Source organism: Ascaphus truei, chromosome 9, assembly GCF_040206685.1.
Source record: "Ascaphus truei isolate aAscTru1 chromosome 9, aAscTru1.hap1, whole genome shotgun sequence".
In the NCBI taxonomy this organism is placed as follows: Eukaryota; Metazoa; Chordata; class Amphibia; order Anura; family Ascaphidae; genus Ascaphus; species Ascaphus truei.
In genome coordinates, this window is record NC_134491.1 from 19279580 (window position 1) to 19298306 (window position 18727).

An 18727-nucleotide genomic window follows, 5' to 3' on the forward strand; every position below is an offset into this window, starting at 1 on the left:
ATGGAAAGTGCCATTGAAGCCAACGCTGCTTTCTGTGCGGGGGCACCGGATTCACACTATAGCACTTTATAACATAAGGTCCGTAGAACGAGAGTGTCAATTTGGTCATCTTTTATTATTTTTGCACCAATTTTGCCTTGATAAATCATCACCCCCCTTTTTTTTTTTTTTTTTTGCATAATGGCCTGAATCAATTGGGGCTCTTGCAGCTTTTAATAGACTGATCTTTTACTAAGAAAAGGTTGCCCCTGTCCTTTAGTCTTTCTGAATCAATTTATACCGCTGCAGTGCTGTTAACAATAATAGGTGTATAACTGCGAATACAGGCACAGAAAGGCTGTATTGTCTTAAAGTTCATTCTCCCCTTCCAATACAGTGGAATTGAAACATTTGTAGAATATCAACCGCTTTATATTCTGCTTATTTAAGAATGCTGACCACCTGTCCTTTCCCTTATATTATGTTTGAAAATAACTTTTCACCTATCCCTTTTGACCTGATGTAAGAAATCTTCGCGGAATTACCTAGTGTCAATCAGATACTTATAACGTTTCAGAAAAGCCATTGTAAATACTACAATGATATATTCAGCATGAATGCATGGCTGGATTTCATTTTAACCCAGGGTGGATCAAAAATGGCATGCACGTGGCTTTTTTATTTATTTATAGGTGACACTGTATCAAGCTCTTGATAAGTTTGGCTAGATGCACATTAAACACAAAACAAGTTTCTTATGTTTGACATACAGTAGATGGTTACTGGGAATTGAAGAGTTGGGTTTTTTTTCCGCTGGGGCAAAATTGAATTCATTCCATACTAATTTATGCCCTCTGAGACCTTCCTGTTGGCTTGATTTGGTCTCTGTAAACTCCCAAATTGCAAACGGCAGCCGGGAGACAAGAAAAGGACAAGAATTGGGCTTGATACACTGGCCTTATTTCAGATTTTTGCACATTTCAAATTAAATCTTAACTGTTAAAATGTACCCCACCGTCATACAATATAATGAACATGTCTCCTGATTTAAAGGTGCAGTCCCACCTTGCCTTTGAGTTCCAAAGGGGGTTATTCACTGAACAAAAGCAGTCTAAGCAGCTAACAATAACTAAAAGCCACGGAAGTGACTGCATTCAACCAGTAACAGCTTTGCAGTCATTTTATCACTTATATAATGTTATTTTGGAATGTTGAATAGTCTACAAATCTAGCCCAACTCTGAACATAACATCGAATATATCATATTTATTAAATTGTGCTTTTCTGTAGAGGTTTGTCCCCAGAAGGACATTGCACAGATCAAAAAAAACACCAATCGTTTTTTTTCGAACTGCTCCCTTTTGGAAGATGTCAGTGACAGGCGAGCCGTGCGCGGGAAAGTCCTCTCCCCCTGCGCAGGCAAGTCCTCTCCCCCTGCGCAGGCAAGTCCTCTCCCCCTGCGCAGGCAAGTCCTCTCCCCCTGTGCAGGAGGATTGGAACTCTGAAAGACATGCTTACATATTTACTTAGTAGTGCTACTCCATAAGACAATTCCCATGCTGGAAGACACCTTACAGCAGGGATGACCACCTCCAATCCTCAAGGGCCAGGTTTTCAGGATGTCCCTGCTTCAGCACAGGTGGCTCAATCAGTGGGTCAGCCTAACTATGTAAATGGGCCATGAAAGGCCATACTTACGAAGATGTGTGGAAACGTGTCTTATGTGGTAGTACTGCTTGGTAAATATAGCCAGATATGCTACAGATGTAGCCAGACTATTGTCTTTGTAGCCGCGACTAAAAAAAAGCGAAAAGCTGCGACTCCGGTAACCATGCCAACCATTACCTCGCTGGAGGGGGGTCCATTCTTCTATACCCCCACAGCGTTAATTCTCCGGTGCCTGGGCAGCCGCGGCCACGTTTCCATAGCTTGCCCTGATGCCAGAGACAATTAGTCTGGCTGCATCTGTATTGTCAAATCAAAGCCATCAATGAAAATCCCATCTTCTAAAAACCACAGTATTTACAAAATATTTCTTTAGTGAGCCAAGTGGCGCTGCCAATTTAAAGAAAAGTCAGGTTAAAAAGTCCTACAAGACGTAAAGGAAAATGTATATGGCGGGTGGGTAGAACTAAGAAGTTGAGTACCTATAGGGAGGTGATCGGTAGGGGAAACATAGTTACATAGTAGATGAGGTTGAAAAAGAGACATGTCCTTTAACCTATGCTAAATTTAGACGACAGGTACTTTATCCCAGGGTGCGTAAACTTTTCCCCCTGCGCTCCCCCGCTCGCGCCCCCCTCTTTACCATGTCTCCGATGTCACGTGACGTCACATTGCCATGGCAACACGTCGCCGGAGGCATGGTAAGTGAAGTTACAGGGGCCTCACGCGATCCCCCGGCATTTAATTTAAAGAAGAGGGCGAGGCCTCTGCAACCGCCGCACCCCCCTTGAAAAATATCATGCCCCCCAGTTTGCGCACCCCTGCTTTATCCTATATTTGTATTTACAGTATTTTGATAGAGGAAGTCAAACCGTTGGTAGAATCAGCTGTGTGCAGACAATGAAATTGGTCAGTATGGGGCAGATGCAGAAAATGATTGTAAAGATGGGGTGTTAGTTGTTCTATAGAAGGGCCAAAGGATCCAAGAGAAACCGAGCAGCTCTTACCTGTAAATAGGAGGCACTATGTATCAAGTTGCATTGTAAGTCACGTCAACCTTATTATCCACTCCCGTCTGTGTGAGCACCCGAAACGCACCGAGTTGTTAAGTGTGCATTTGGCATACACTTAATATTGTGTGAAGTGGGGAAACGCGCAGTTAGTGATGTATCAACCTTAATGGAACTTGTTGCATCCTTAACTACTGCTATATTGAACAGTCATATGTAGAAGCACATGCACACCGCTGGTAGGTGCTGGAGGGGGGTACTTATTTGCCGGTGCGCTGTATCCAGGGAGGTCCAGACATCCCAGAGGTACTCGAGTAAAGGAATGGAAGCAGGCACATGGTCTTTCTAAAGGTAAAGTTTATTGTGCCACCAAAGGTCCAACGTTTCGGCAAATAGATTGCCTTTATCAGCCCTCTCCTTGATAAAGGCAATCTATTTGCCGAAACGTTGGACCTCTGGTGGCACAATAAACTGCACCTTTAGAAAGACCGTGTGCCTGCTTCCATTCCTTTGCTATATTGAACAGGGCAGCAGTAGCTGACAGCAGTCCTCACGGGCCACCAATAGGACAGGTTTTAAGGATATCCCTCCTTCAGCAAAGGTGACTTAATCATTGGCTCAGTCGTTAATGGAAGCTTCTGTGCTGAAGCAGGGATATCCTTAAAACCTGACATGTTGGTGGCCCTTGAGGAGTGGAGTTGGCCACTCTTGGAATTGGGGATATTGGCTCTTCTGCTCACAAGCCAATGTGCAGGTACATGACAGTGAAACAAACAAAATTGACAGATAGCAGCTTGACATTGGAAGTGTATGTTCCATCATAAACCCCCTTAACATACATATATATGTAGGTACCAGATACTATAGAGTAGTCCAGGTGTGCTCAACTTCCATTTTCAAGCCTCCCCAACAGGTCAGATTTTCAGGATATCCCAGCTTCAGCACAGGAGGCTCAGTTGAAGACTGAGCTTCTGATTGAACCACCTGTCGTGCAACAGGGATATCCTGAAAACCTGGTCGGGGGGGGCTTGAGGACTGGAGAGGAGCATCCCTGGAGTAGTCTACAAAACGTGCAAGAGTAAGTAACCTACCAATTGGGCTTCAGTTCGAATGCATAATAGATGTTTTCATTGCATAATAAAACCTTACCACATACTGTACGTGTTTGAGGGAGGTCATCGTAAGGATTTCAGCAACAGTTAAAGATCTTGTGTGTTCATATTGATGTTATTATCTTGTTAAATTAGCCACTAGTGTTTTAATTGATTAAAATCTTGTTGAAAACTTTTTAGGGTAGTCTGTTAAAAATCAAATCTACTAATTATAGTACAAATTTGAGATCACTGCAGCATTTTTTTCGTCCCTATTACTTAACCCCTTATTTTATGTGCTATATTATTTGGTATTGTATTTTTTTGACTTTGGTTTTTTAATCTTAATTTGCATAGCCTTTTAAAAATATCTGGTCCCCTCCCCCACTAGAAATATCGTTTAGGGATTTTCCATTATATGAGTCAATCCCCCCCAGTTCCAAATGTATTACATATGAATATTTTCCATAACTAGGCCATATTAGCTACAGTAAACACACTGGTGAAAGCTGAAACTTGACTTTTAAATGTTTGCAGAACCAAAGATAAACGACATGCTATTGTACTGTACAGTATATTGTACCAGAAGCACAGCTACACTCTTATTGCTTATCACCTATTTTTGTTAAAAGATAATAGGTGCTAGTAGGAATGTATTTATATTACTCTTATATAAAGTAGCATAACATACTGTACAAACTGCTATTGTAAATATATCATGGCATGTTGAATGTAGTATCTTGTGTTGCTGCTTGTAGTTCTAATATTAATATTGTTAATATTTAGTGTTCGGCTGACCTAGGCGATTGCAAGGTTTAAATGGCAATGATTTGCTAACTCAGAAGGTACATTTATATCCACTTCTGTTAGGTATGTTAGAATGGCATCTTAATATAGTTACATACCTAATAGTTAATGGAGTAGCAGTGTTAAATACAGTAAATTGAGATGAAAATATTGTTCATTTTAAGATGGGCCCTAATCTAATAAGGTTAGAAATTGCCCTCACGTTTCCTGTCATTCTAATCCTATGCCTCCCTCTCAATTCAGTTTAGACTTTGATAAATATTCATGGGAATTAATATTTGTGGGGTCTTGTAACTTGTTCCACTCCAGTCCTCAAGCCCTATGCCCTAATCCGTCAACATCGGAGAAGCCTGCAATGCAAACACCTCATTCTGGCACTTGAAGTGGTTAAGAGCGTCACGGGGGTTCCAGGAGCAGGTAGGACCTCGATGGCCGGAACAGCAGGGAAGGCAAGGATTGTTGAGGTCACGGGCTGAGGTCGGTGGCAGGTGGCAGGCGGCAAACAGGATCGTCGGGTCCAGGCAGGAGTCGGCAGCAGACAAAAATAGGATTTTTGGCGCACAGCCAATAGAATGGGTCACAAAAATTGAGTGAATAAAATATAAATCTTTATTGGTCCATAGTTAAAAAAAACGGAGTTGTAACAACCTCCTATGCGTTTCGTGCGTAACAAACACAAAGAACCCTTTAAATAAATATTCAAATTGTCCTTTCACGCTAAAACACAGCGACACCAAGGCGTTCCACGCATGCGCGATGACGTCACGCATAACTACGCATGCTCACGCACCCAAATCCACCAAGGGCAAGACAGAGAGTCATTGTCTGCCCTCCGCTCAGTCAAAAGGCTCAGTGCGCATGCTCGGGCGGGACCTGCCCCCTATGACGTCACCCGTTCTGACAGAAACAGGCAAGTCAACAACTGAATTCTGTCTCTGGACACAACATCGAGAGGCAGAAAAAACTATCAATAGAAAACTTTAATAAAAAACACAAATGTGAAAATCCATAACACAGACAATAATAAAACAGGTTCTAAGAATCTAACCATACCTCCTAAGACACTAGCAGTTGTTGCAATAGAATCATAGCTTGACAAAATTGTGATACCATATAACTTTCAAAAGTTATTCTTAATCTCCATATATCATGCTAACTATGATCCTAATAGCAAAGATTGAAATAAACAAAAATTATGAAAATAAACAATGATAATAAAGAAATATAATCAACCTGGAAAGCAAGATAAAGATACATATAGAGGAAAAATTGAGTGAATATACATACAAAATGATATAAATTGTGAATTGGATATTTCTTAATCAAACATACTTTAATAGAAACATTCTCTAATAAAAATTGGAAATTATAAATGATCTATACTACTACCACTACTTCTAATAACTACTTATCCAATTTACCTAAAGGTCAAAATTGACCACAATTGCAGAGTTTAAACCCCACAACAATAGCTAATCCTCTATATGCAGCTGCACATATGCTTACAGAGTTTTCCTCTATTCCCAGCAGTATATACCTGAGAGAAAATCTCTCAGCAGAACATATAAAAATTCCGTGTCCAAAGAATTGAACAAAATTCATTATGCCCGACTTGATTCCATTTTTTGTAACTATTGGTAATCTATAACCTCTTGACACTTGAAAAGTGTCAAATATAACATACCATACACTCATTGACCCAAAATGGTAGCATGAAATAGGACAAAAAGTATGGGACAAAAATTGTGCAATAAAGAAAAGATATTCATGCAAAGGGTCCAGGTATAATCTAATATAATTTGATAGTATCCCTTAAATGTGTGAATTATATATATTCACAGACTAGAACATTTTGAAAGAATCCTAAATCGAACATTTGTACAATATAAATCAGAAAAATCATCCAGGAAAAATATGCACAAGAAATTCTCAAATATTCTAATATGAATAATAAATTGTGAATAATAAAGTCTTAAGATGGATATATATGAAAATTCTTAAATCGAACACTTATGCGATGTAAATCCAAAAATTCTTACGAGAAATAACATATTGGGTGATCATATTAGGGATCGGCATCAGGAAGGTAGGAACAGGGCAGGGGAGCAGGAACTGAGAACAGGGAGCAAGAAACAAACGGGGTCAAGCCAGATCATAGGCAACGGCTTTTAATAAGTACCGGACTCAAAACAGAACAGAAGCAGAAGTATGGGCATAAGGAGTTTGGACACAAAACAAAGGCAAGGGAGGAACATGAATCTATAAGGACAGAGAACAGGAGCAACAAGAGGAGACACAGAAAGAGGAACCCCAGAGCAGACAGAAACAGCAGCAAACCCGGTGGACAGACAAGGGACAGAAGGGGAAAGGGAGAACTAGGAAGACTCTGACACTACTCCCCCCCTCTCAGGAGCGTTCTTCGGATGATCCTCCAGGCTCTTCAGTGAGACCTTGGTCAAAGACATCGTGGTGACCCACCTCTGGTGGTTTGACGGGCAAAATACTTGTCCCCACAGTGATGGCACAGGAACCATCAACCGGTCCATCAGGCTCTTCATAACAATCAGTGAGGGCATCGAGTTCACTTTCCGTTGTCTCTTTTTGTGACCTTTTAGCTTTGGAATCACTTTCTCCAACTTCATCTTTTCAGACTCCAATTTAGCAATAAATATCTGTTCCTTGTAACCCTTGCTCAGGTATTGCAAAGCCTCTGCCAGCTTGCTTTTGAATTCTGTCTGATGTCCGGAATCTGATTCTACTGTCCTAGTCTCCTGCCGTTTTGTGGTATCACTAAAAGAGCATTTAAGACCAGCTATTTGTGTTTTCAGCTCTTGAAGCTGTCCTTCTGCATTTCTTTTCCCACTCAATGCTGTTGCCAGTTCAGCTTCTTTGGAGTTGAGTCGCAATTCCACATCTCCCAGCTGACTCAGAGCCAGGCTTTAATCTGTTTCCTTTTCTTTGTTTCTGACCTGCAGCTGCCTGCACTCCTCCCGAACCTTGTCCAGCTCCAGCTGCAGCCAGACCCTCTCACTGGCTGTGTGATCCAGCAATTCACAGGCATCGGCCATTTTGGCCTCGTAGCGCAGTGTCAGGCCAGCCACTTGACTGACTGACACCGCCTCCCTCTCTTCCTTTTTGGAGAGCTGTATCTTGAGCTCAGCGACCTGCGCCTGCAGAGCTGTGAGTTGCTGGGATGTGTGTTCAGCTGCCAGCTTTATCTTATCCATTTCTAGGCTTTGTTGCAAGTTCCACTCCTCGGCGAGAGATCCCTGTTTCATGAGTGCATCCTGCAATTCTCCTCTCAGGGCATTCATCTCTTCACTGTCCTTGCTCTAAGCTTGCTTCCACGCATCCTTCATTAAGTTTTGGAGCTCTGCCAATTCCTTCGTAGGGTCCCATCAGCTTGCCTTTCCAGGTTTCTCTCTCCTGGGTGTACTGACTGTTGGAGATGGAGCAGTGTCTCAGCGTCTCTACCTCTTGCTTCAGTTTTTGGACCACCTCGTGCTCCCTCTCATACAGAGTTACCTGGCCTCTAAGCTCCTCCTCCAGCGAGGCTTTGGTTATGCTCAGTGTGACCTTCAGCTCCTCATGCTGCTCTCTGGGGACACACTGGGTACCCAAATGCTCTTGCAGCATTTTTACTTCGTTAGCAGTCTGGATACTTTCTTGCTGCAGAATTCGTTGCTTCTCCTCAGCATTCACCTATTTCTCCTTGGTGTCCTGCAGACTCGCACGCAGTTCTTGAACCTGGCACTGCAGCATGTTCTCTGCTTGTTTGCGCTGCTTCAGGACGGTACGTTCTTCTTGCAGCACTTTCTCTGCATTCTGCAGTGCAGCCTGTACGTCTAACTTTTCCTTGGTCAATTGTTTCTTCACTTTTCGTGCTTGGTGAAGCTTTTCAGTCTTTCTACTGACCTAACTAGCCAGATTCCAAACCTCTTCCTTCAGGTTTATGTTCTCTTTCTTTACTGATTCTATGTCACTTAGGACTGTCTCATAGACATCCCTTAATGCACAGAGATCTGTGTTTAGACTGTGGCCTTCCTGGCGAGATGTTTCCAGCTTGGTACTAAGCCTGTGATCTTCTTTCTGAGACACTTCCAGCGATGCGCCAACTTGATCCATGAAACTTTGATCCTGAGCAGAATCAGCGTATGCCTTCTCCAGCTTACTTGACAAGATCGCCCTGTCACTCACCAACTGATCCTTTTCTTTCTCCTGGAGTACACACATACCAATTGCTGTGGACAGACACTTTTATAGTGCAGCTTGGCCTCTTGCTCTTTATTAAGTTGTCCATAAAGGCAATCCATCTCATTCCATGCAGATTGAAGTGCCTGAGTTAAGGCATCTTTACCTTGGTTAAAGGCATCCTCTTTCTTATCCACTACCCCTGGAACGATTCTGTGAGTTGCCTTAGGCTGCAGCATATCTCTGCTTCCTTCTAATGCAGGCTTTCCTGGGGTTAAATCCTTAATTCCTTCTGCAATTTTACTAAAATTGAACAGCCTCCGTTCTTCTTTTCTTTCTCTTTGCCTTGAGAAACTCTGCAGAATCAGTGGTACTGGGTTCACATTTATTGCTCAAGACTGTTTTCAAAGTGGGAGCCATAGTCCCAGAAATAGGGCAAACCAAACTCCCCAAGAAAACCAGTAAAGAGGAAATGTGTTTTTTAAAGCAGAAGCATAGGAATGAACAACAGAAATAGACATAAACAGGGACACAAAAAGATAGGAGCGCTAACTGTTAGATTTGATACCTTAGCATAAGTGATAGAAATATCATAATTGCAGGGGAAACCATAGACTGAAAAATACAAACAATGGAAATACTTTTGTCTTTTGGAAATGAAACCCTGTAAAAACAGCAGTATATAGCAAGCAGTGCAGAGTAACCAAAGAAAATCAAGTTTGTCTTTGAAGTAGAAGTTTGAAAGTCTGCAGTGGCCCAACCAGAAATGCAGAGAGAAACAAGCATTGTCCAGGGAATGAAAGTCTGAGAGTCTGAAATGGTGACACCAGGTACTGCAGACATTTTGTTCTTCTTCTTTTTTTTTTTAAGGAAATTCTTCTCAGGGAGAAAATGCACAACAAATCCTGCCGAACACTTTGCAGCAAAACAAACCTTCAAGATCCCAAACGGGGTTTCCAAAAAAACAAAACAAAAGTACTTATCTTCCTCCAATACAAGCGGATGGGGTCTGCTGAAGCAGGAAGGCAGAGAATCTGTTCTGGCGAGGTCCAGAGATGGCCTTTGTTTTCTGTCACGGGGACTCCAGGAGCATGTAGGACCTCGATGGCCGGAACAGCGGGGAAGGCAAGGATTGTTGGGGTCACGGGCTGAGGGCTGTGGCTGGTGGCAAGCAGAATCGTCGGGATCACAGGCAGGGGCAGGCAGCAGGAACAAGCCAGATCATAGGCAAGGGCCTTTAATAAGTACCGGACTCGATACAGAACAGAATCATGGGCATAAGGAGTCAGGACACAAAACAAAAGCAAGGGAGGAACAGGAAACTATAAAGACAGAGGACAGGAGCAACAAAGGAGACAGACAGAGGAACCCCAGAGCAGACAGTAACAGCAGCACACCCGGTGGATAGACAAGGAACAGAAGGGGAGAGGGAGGACTAGGAAGGCTCTGACAAAGAGTAACTTGTTTTGTATGTATAGTACAATTAGTCTAGGGATGAATGTAGAGTGAAGTCCAGCGACAAACAAATCTGCCTTGTGTGCTCCATAGTGCAATAAAAATTGCAATATCAGTGAAACATATGATGATATGAGCCAGGCCGGCACTACAGCAAATGCCTGGTTGGCTTACATGGTCATATTTCCCATGAGTGCAATCTAATTTGTTACATTTTCCTAGAAAAGAAATCATTCAGCAGCCCATTGCAAACACACACAGAACAATGGATAGCAAGGAGAAAAAGTGGCATTGCACAATCTTTGGGAAAAGTCTGCATGTTGTGTGCAGTTGTGTTGTTTCATTTAACTTGCACAAAGGAGCATTGGGAATAGCCACAGAGCACAGATACTGTGAGAAATCCCAGCCCAAGTGAGAGAACCCATGAATGTGTAGTATGTTTCTAAACAATACAAATGCTGCGCGCCTGTTATAGTTAGAATAAGGTCTCATAGGGACTGGGTATTTGTTTTAGTCTTGTTATAAATAAAATATGTGTAACACAAAAATATTAAATATATACATATTTATAGAGAGAGCGATAAATGTACACCAAGGTATACAAAATTACCGGCACCAACCACTGAAAAAATAATGTATTGCATAAAACACCCGATATCCCGATGTTTCGGTCCCCAGAGAGACCTTCTTCAGACGTTTCTGGGGACCAAAACATCGGGATATCGGGTCGAATAATAACTTTTCAATACTCGAGATCGATGCTGATAATTTTGTGTACGTTGGTGTACATTTATATCCCAATCTAAACTCACATTTACTTGGAACGGCTCCAAGCCACTCAGGGCACTCGTTTTTGATTGTGCAGCCTTTTTGATTTTTATATATATATATATATATATATATATCACTCACAAAATGTTTATATATATATATATATATATATATATATATATATTCTGTTACAAGATTAGCGTTCACCTATGGTATGTATATATATACACACTGTAGATAGGAGTATTGTTTAATCATTAAACACATGAACTTCATAATCACAGGTCTAGGGTAATGTGTAAAATGATACTATGTAATTTTTTCATTATAATGCTAAATAATAATATTGTGCAGAGATTCTGCACTGAACTATGTTAAATAGTCCCTGCTTGCAATCTATTGTTGACCGTGATAAAAATATGACCTTAGACCGAGGTCACATACAGTTAATGACTGTGACTGGAATTAAACCCAGAAGCTTGCATATTCAGAACAGTTTCGTTGGCTACTGTAGTATGCTTTGTATTGGATAGCATACTCTGTGTGTAAACCAGTGGACCTGTAGATCAGTGGTGCTCAACTCCAGTCCTCAACGGCCACCAACAGGACAGGTTTTAAGAATATCCCTAGCTTCAGCACAAGTTGAGTGAGCCACTTGTGCTGAAGCAGGGATATCCTTAAAACCTGACCTGTTGGTGGCCCTTAAGGACTGGAGTTGGTCACTCCTGTTGTAGATTATGTTTGTACCGAGAAATGCAAAATAGCAATTGTGAGCAGTGCAAACGCGAAACTACAGGACGAAAAGATTCAAAAATTAAGGAAGGAACCTAGTCTATAAATATATACCTGGCAACTAACACCAGATCTAGTGTGCGCGCTTGCGTGCGCGTGTGACCAGGACTGGATCACTATCACACAGTTGGAGTTAGAGAGCAGTTACTGTTCCCCAAAGGTGGCCAGATGACAAATAGATAAAGAAGCATTGGAAGGGAGATGGTAGTGTGTTTCTCTGCTCACATTGGGCCTTTTCTGTGCTATGCTAAGAGCTTCAATCAAATTGCTAAACTGTACGTACTACAAAGTAATCAATGCTGGAAAACACTGCAAGATTAGACCCACACACTGCATCATTTTGTGTTTTTCTTTCCCATATCATTGTTTCATCTACTTTTATACATACAATCAAAACAATACAAGTGTTTGTGCTTATATGTATCTATATTTAAAAATGTCACTACAATTCATTAATGCTATTTTATGACGAGTCGCAATACGTAATGCAGTTGTAATATGTTAAAATCAATGATATTTTAGAGTTTTTATTATGCAAGGATGCTGTGTGTCTGAGCAAAAGCAACTCAGTTCATAAATCTATTGACATGATTAATACACAAAAACAAAAGAACCGGCTGATGAAAAACAATTCCACGTTTTTTTTCCAGGACATTTGGATTGCTGCTCCCTCCTTTTCTCAGGTTGTATTCTCGACTTTCCGTTTCATAGATTCCGTGGTTTGCACTGCCTCACTTTCACATACTTCTGCTCCATACTTCTGTCGTAGTGTGTATATTGTGTCATTGTCTTGGGAATTGGAGTCCTCTGCTTACTCTTCGTCTAGGACGACTTGCATATTTCTGCCTTTTCTTTCATGTATTTCTACGTAAATATATATTTACATTTGCCTTGAGTTATGTGAGCAGACATTATAAGTATATATGTATTTATGCAAAACAGTTGGTGTGAAGCTTTTTCCTGGCAAACCTGTTTGTTACATCGAAAAATGTACATACAGACCCACACAGTAAAAAGTGTACAGTATGTATAACGAACACGCATTCATTGCCCTATTGTAAGAGAATGTATCTTGCTTTAGCTTTGTGTAACATTATATACTAGTGCAATTGTTGAAAAAGAGCAGGCAATCCCCATAGAACCAATAAGACCTGAAAATCACTTGTATTGCATAAATGGAATATGCAGTTGTGACCTTTGTCATATAAACAATGTATTTCCTGTTCCCCGGTGACATGATCCACGGGACGTGGTTCCAGCACGCCTCCTGTGTTACACACCGTTGCCAGGAATCTGTGGGGAAAACGTTGTTTAATTCATTTCTCTCCATTGCATATTCCTCGCATATATAACATGCACATAAATATCATTGCATTTAAAAATGGCCACTTTTATTAATTCCTCCTTTTTTTTCTTTTTCTTTGTTTTAAATGGACTTTGGGTGTGTGTATACTGTATACAGTATGTGCGTGTCATATTTCCCTTAGCTGTGTATGTATGTTTAACACGTACTGTATACACGAGTATGTATAGATCTACCTGTATATAGTGTATGTATGTGTACATATACATATATATATATTTGTGTTTTGTGTGTGTATTTGTAATTACGTGTGTATGTCACGTTTCCACCACCTTTGCCTTTTATTTGCAGTATTTATGGTTTTGTAGAAAATAACCCATTGCTTGGCCAATGGCAGCCAAAATCATGTCTTGTAGCTGTGTTTAGTTGCAAGAAACATCGCAGAATTTTCATTCCCCTTTTTTGGTTTTCTAGCACCGTGGTGCTCCACTCCAGTCCTCAAGACACCCCCTCTTTCTCCCCCCGCTCCCCCCAACAGGGCACTGATTGAGCCACCTGTGCTGAAGCCGGGTGATCCTTAAAACCTGACCAGTTGGGGATTTTGAGGACTGGAGTTGCGCATCCCTGTGCTAGAAGACATGAAACTATGTCCAGTTGTAATCTGAGTGGTAGGCACGAGCTTGTTCACTTACAGCTGAATCCAAAAATAAAGAAAATTGTCATGAAAAAAATAAACATTAGTAAGTCATGAAAATATCAACATAGACCTAAACAAAAGCAAGAAGAGACCAGGGACAAGATGCCTCTCTATCAAGGTAACCCCGCATGTTCAAGTAACCTTATATAGTCCCATCTAATGTCCGATTTCCTGCCAGTCACGGTCACAACCTCAGTCAAGCAGTCTCCCCCCAACAGCCGTCATTGGGGCACAATCGGAGGCAATCCATACATCAGCTGTCCCACCCTTATGATCTACAGTAATCATTGGATTTTTGGGGCCATCTATAAACCCTTCTAAATCACTGCCGCGATCCTCAAGCACTCCCCAATTACAGGAATAATCATGTCACTAGTATTATCGTTTATTTGTAAAGCTCCAAGATATTCCGCAGCATGGTAGAATGGGGGTACAGAGTGATATAAATGACATAAACAGAGTGGCCTACCAAATAAGGACAAAAAAAGCGTAAACAGATACAGAAGGTAATTAGGGCCCTGCTCATGAGCGAATACAATCTAGTGGGAATAAAAGGCAATGTGGAAACAAAAGGTAAAGTGGCTGCTCATTGTGGGGTGGAGTATGTCTCAGAATGGAGTTTGGTCCAGTCACACAACTGGTCCCATTAAGGTCTGGGGGGGTGGATGTTAGGAGGTGTTAGCGTGGAGAATGGTCCAGCTGAAGGGCTGGTCCCAGTAGGGGGGGAGGGGAGGAAATGGTGCAGCACGGGAGAAGTCTTGTAGATGGGAGTGAGAGGAGGTAATCAGACTGGAGGAGAGACGGATGTCATGGGCAGAATGGAGGGGACATTTAGGACTATATTTGGGGATGAGGGCTGTGATGTGATGCATGTGGAGTCTGACATGAAAAGATGTCATGTCTGATGGATTCAATCTTATCTGTGAAGTAGGGATCAAGGTCTTAGGCCATGAAAGTGGTAGGTGCAGTTGGGCAGAAAGGGATCGGTTAGAGATGGGAGAGAGGAGGGGTTGTAAAGATGTAACTGTTTGCAACAGTTCAGAAACGCTGCGAAATTTGCAGTTTTTCCGCACAAACATTTCCTCAAGACCCCCAAACAGGTCAAGTTTTTAGGATATTCCTGCTTCAGCACAGGTGGCTCAATCAGTGCCACCTGTGCTGAAGCTGGGATATCCTTAAAACCTGAGCTGTTGGAGGGGTCTTGAGGACTGGAGTGGGGCACCCCTGCATTCGAGCACTATTACAGCTCAACCCCCTTATAACGCTGTGCTTGGGGTCCAAAGAATCACATTGCGTTATAAGCGGATCGTGTTAGAAATAATGTACAATTGTATGCATTGTACAATAAAGTATTTAAGATACCAATAACCGTGTTGTAAAGTATTCATAAATACGAAAATTGTGAGCCATGCTAGCATCGCGTTATAAGCGGATCCGCGTTGTAACGGATCGCGTTATAACGGGGTTGTGCTGTATTAGCATGTTTTTACTTATAAAGCAGGAGCTTAAAGTAGAAATAACACTTGGCTTATGCAAAACCATCAGTCTCCTACACTAAATTTCCTCATGACCCGCGGCCACACCAGGTGTCTGAGCCAACCACCTAACATTCTATTAGTATGCCAAAAATAAGCGCATTCACCTGGATGCAAGTGCCCCAAAACCTGGCATGGCCGTGGGGCACCGGGAGAGGTCTGGAAAACACTGCCCCAGATGATGCCAGCTCCCGGTAATAAGAATAGGTCAGAGACTTGAGGGGGAAAGGAGGTAGGGAGGTGACGTTTAAGAAATACATAGAATGAAAGGATAGAGAGTTGTTAAAAACATATATACGGGGGGAAAAAAACCATTTAATCCAAAATCCACTACGGCAGCATTCCCCTCTACTCGCCATTAAAATAAAAAGTGTTACTTTTTACTATGATCAGGAAAATAGAACAAAGTCCCAAACAACAGTGCATCCGGATCTCAGGTGGAGTAGTACCAATATATAGGCAAATAAACTTTAAATCTGCGTGGAATTGGATTATAATGGCCCCTGTGAGATCATATATACTGTCACAATAATATATATGTAGCTCATAAATTGGGTAGTGTAGATGATGACAGTCCTGTTTGTATGTGGGACAATCGGAGATTGTATATGAACAGTATATGAACCGCTCCGATTCCCTCTTCTGTCTATATATAAACACTCGCTACCTAGAGCCTAGTACACTAGCCTGTGTACCAAATGTGACAATCAGAATAGGTCAAATAACTCACAGTTGTGGTGCCAATCCGGTTCCAAATGCGTGCCTCACGCTGACAGCTGCATATAGGATTCCATGGGTGATAGCAACTGAGCACCGCGAGCTGTAGGTAGTAGCTCCGTTACACTTTTTAAATTCTGCAGTTGCACTCTTTTCTGAAACGTTGCCTGCCAGGGAAATTTAAATGGCCACCGCCATCCACACACCTTAAAACCACAACAGTTGCCATGGTAACAGCTGGTGCCAATAAAATAATGAACAGGTGAAAACTCCGCAAAAAAAAAAAAACCCTTAAAAATTTAAAATATGTACTTGTTCCTGCTATTCAATCTTAGACCCAAAGGTCTAATTTCTAGGAACACAAATCTACAATACACACACATTTCAGTGGGAGCTAATTACAGGTTTATACCAGAACAGGTTATAATGCAGCAGCAATGCCTGAATTACATAGTAGATGAGGCTAAAAAAAGACATATGCAGATCGAGTTCAACCTATGTTAAATATAGATGACAGATACTTATCCAATATTTGTATATACAGTATATTAATCCAGAGGAAGGCAAACAAAAAACCCAGTGACACATTATACAATGATATCTCATAAGGAGACAAACAAATTCCTTCCTGACTCCAAATATTGGCAATCAGATTACTCCCTGGATCAGCACCCTTCCATGTTTACTTACTTGGTATATTCCTGTATACCGTTCCTTTCTAAAAAGATGTCCAACTTTTTTTTAAAGATATTATATCTGCCATCACAGTCTCCATGGGTAATGAATTCCACATTTTAACTGCCCTTACTGTAAAGAACTCTTTACTTTGTTGCTGGTGAAATCTCTTTTCCTCCAACCTTAAGGGATGAACCTGAGTTGCTTGTACTGCCCTTGGGCTGAATAGTTATTTTGACAGTTCCTTGTATTGCCCCGAATATATTTGTATATAGTTATTATATTCCCTATCAGATGCCACTTAATGTAAACAAATCTAATTTAGCTAGCCTCTCCTCGTACAGTAAGTCAAATTTTCCATCCCCTATATTAATTTGGTGGCTCTTCTCTGCACTTTTTCTAGTTCCATAGTGTCTTTTTTATGTAGTGCTGCCCAAAACTGTACTCCATATTCAAGGTGTTGTCTTACTAATGCTTTATACAGTGGCATAATTATGCTTTCTTCCCTTCCCCGTTTCATGCAAGATAAGATCTTATTTGCTTTTGCAGCTACTGCCTGACATTGGGCACTATTGCTAAGCCTACTGTCTACATACACTCCTAAATGCTTCTCCATCAAGTATTGACCTAATTTTGCCCCGTTTAATTTGTAAGTAGCCTGTTTATTCTTTTTTCCCCAAATGCATAACCTTACATTTATCTGTATTAAACCTCATCTGCCATTTCCCCAAGCTACCAGTTTACCCACGTCCTTCTGTAGAGAGAGTACATCCTGGTCTAATTGTACTACCTTACGCAATTTAGTGTCATCAGCACAGATCGAGACTTTGCTCTCTATGCCAACCTCAAGGTCATTAATAAACAAGTTCAAAAGCAGTGGTCCCCATACCAAACCTTGCGGTACACCACTTTAGCCCAACATGAAAAGGTTCCATTTATGGCAACTCTATGACAACCAATTTCCATTATTTTGACCAGTAACCTCGTATTGTACCATATGAAAAGTCTTTGAAAAATCTAAGTAGACCACATCAACTGCATTACTCTGGTCTAAATTCATACTTACCTCCTCAAAGGAACTAATAAGGCTAGTTTCGCATGACCTATTCTTTATAAATCCATGCCAAGTATTACTGATAATTTTGTTGTCCATTACGTATTCCTGAATATTTTCCCATACTAAACCTTAAAGTAGCTTAACCACTATTGGTGTCAGGCTTACAGGTCTGTAATTCCCCGGTTGTGGTGTAGCTCCCTTTTTAATACAGGCACCACGTCTGCTTTACGCCAATCTTGTGGTACTGAGCCTGTGGAAATGGAGCCTTGAATATTTAATGTAATGGCTATTAGTGGACTTAGTTCCTTAAGAACCCTTGGGTGCATGCCATCGCTGTCTGGTGCTTTATTTACTTAAATGTTGTCAAACCGCCTACACACCTCTTCTTCAGTTATCCAATTGTTCGTTACTATAGCGGTTGTGGCTTTCTCCGGTGGTGATATTTTTGCACTTGACTCCCATTAAATATAGAGGCAACAATTTATTTAATATCCCTACCTTTTCCACGTCTCCAATAATTTGCCTGCCCATCTCACACTGAAAGGGATTTATACTCTTTCATAATCTTTTTATTATGAAGGTACTTGAATAATTTAAGGTTGATCTTACTTTCTACTGCAATTCTTGCTAATTTGATTGCCATTTTGCTACTTTTGTTACATTCTCTATAACTCTGTCCCTTCTGACTTTAAGACTCTAAAAGTGTCCAGTACCTCTTTCCATTTCTTCCCCTACCTGTTTAATTAACCACATTGGTTTAGACTTGTTTCGTTTATATTTATTACCCGTGTATACACTGAGAAGTGTGTTTATCTAACAATGTTTTAAAGACTGCCCATTTATCTTCCACATTTTTGGTCCTGCAAAAATGTCATCCCAGTGTATTCCTTGTAGATTATTCCTTAGTTTGTTCAAATTTGCCTTTCTAAAATGTAAAGTCTTTGTTGAACCCATATAATATGGTCTACAATAATTGTTAGAA

General features: G+C 41.1%; 1 protein-coding gene across 25 annotated transcripts in view; it reads left to right on the forward strand.

The window, feature by feature from the left end:
- Nucleotides 1–18727, forward strand: part of GPHN (gephyrin) — a 295598-nt gene that overhangs the window by 231701 nt on the left and 45170 nt on the right. For 13 of the 25 annotated variants that reach the window (XM_075613545.1, XM_075613550.1, XM_075613538.1 and 10 more), the window contains one exon: nucleotides 12412–12444. The exons of the other annotated variants lie outside the window; for them this stretch is intronic. In XM_075613545.1, coding sequence (XP_075469660.1) covers nucleotides 12412–12444 — 33 coding nt within the window. The remainder of the gene's footprint in view (nucleotides 1–12411; nucleotides 12445–18727) is intronic. 25 annotated transcript variants of the gene reach the window in all.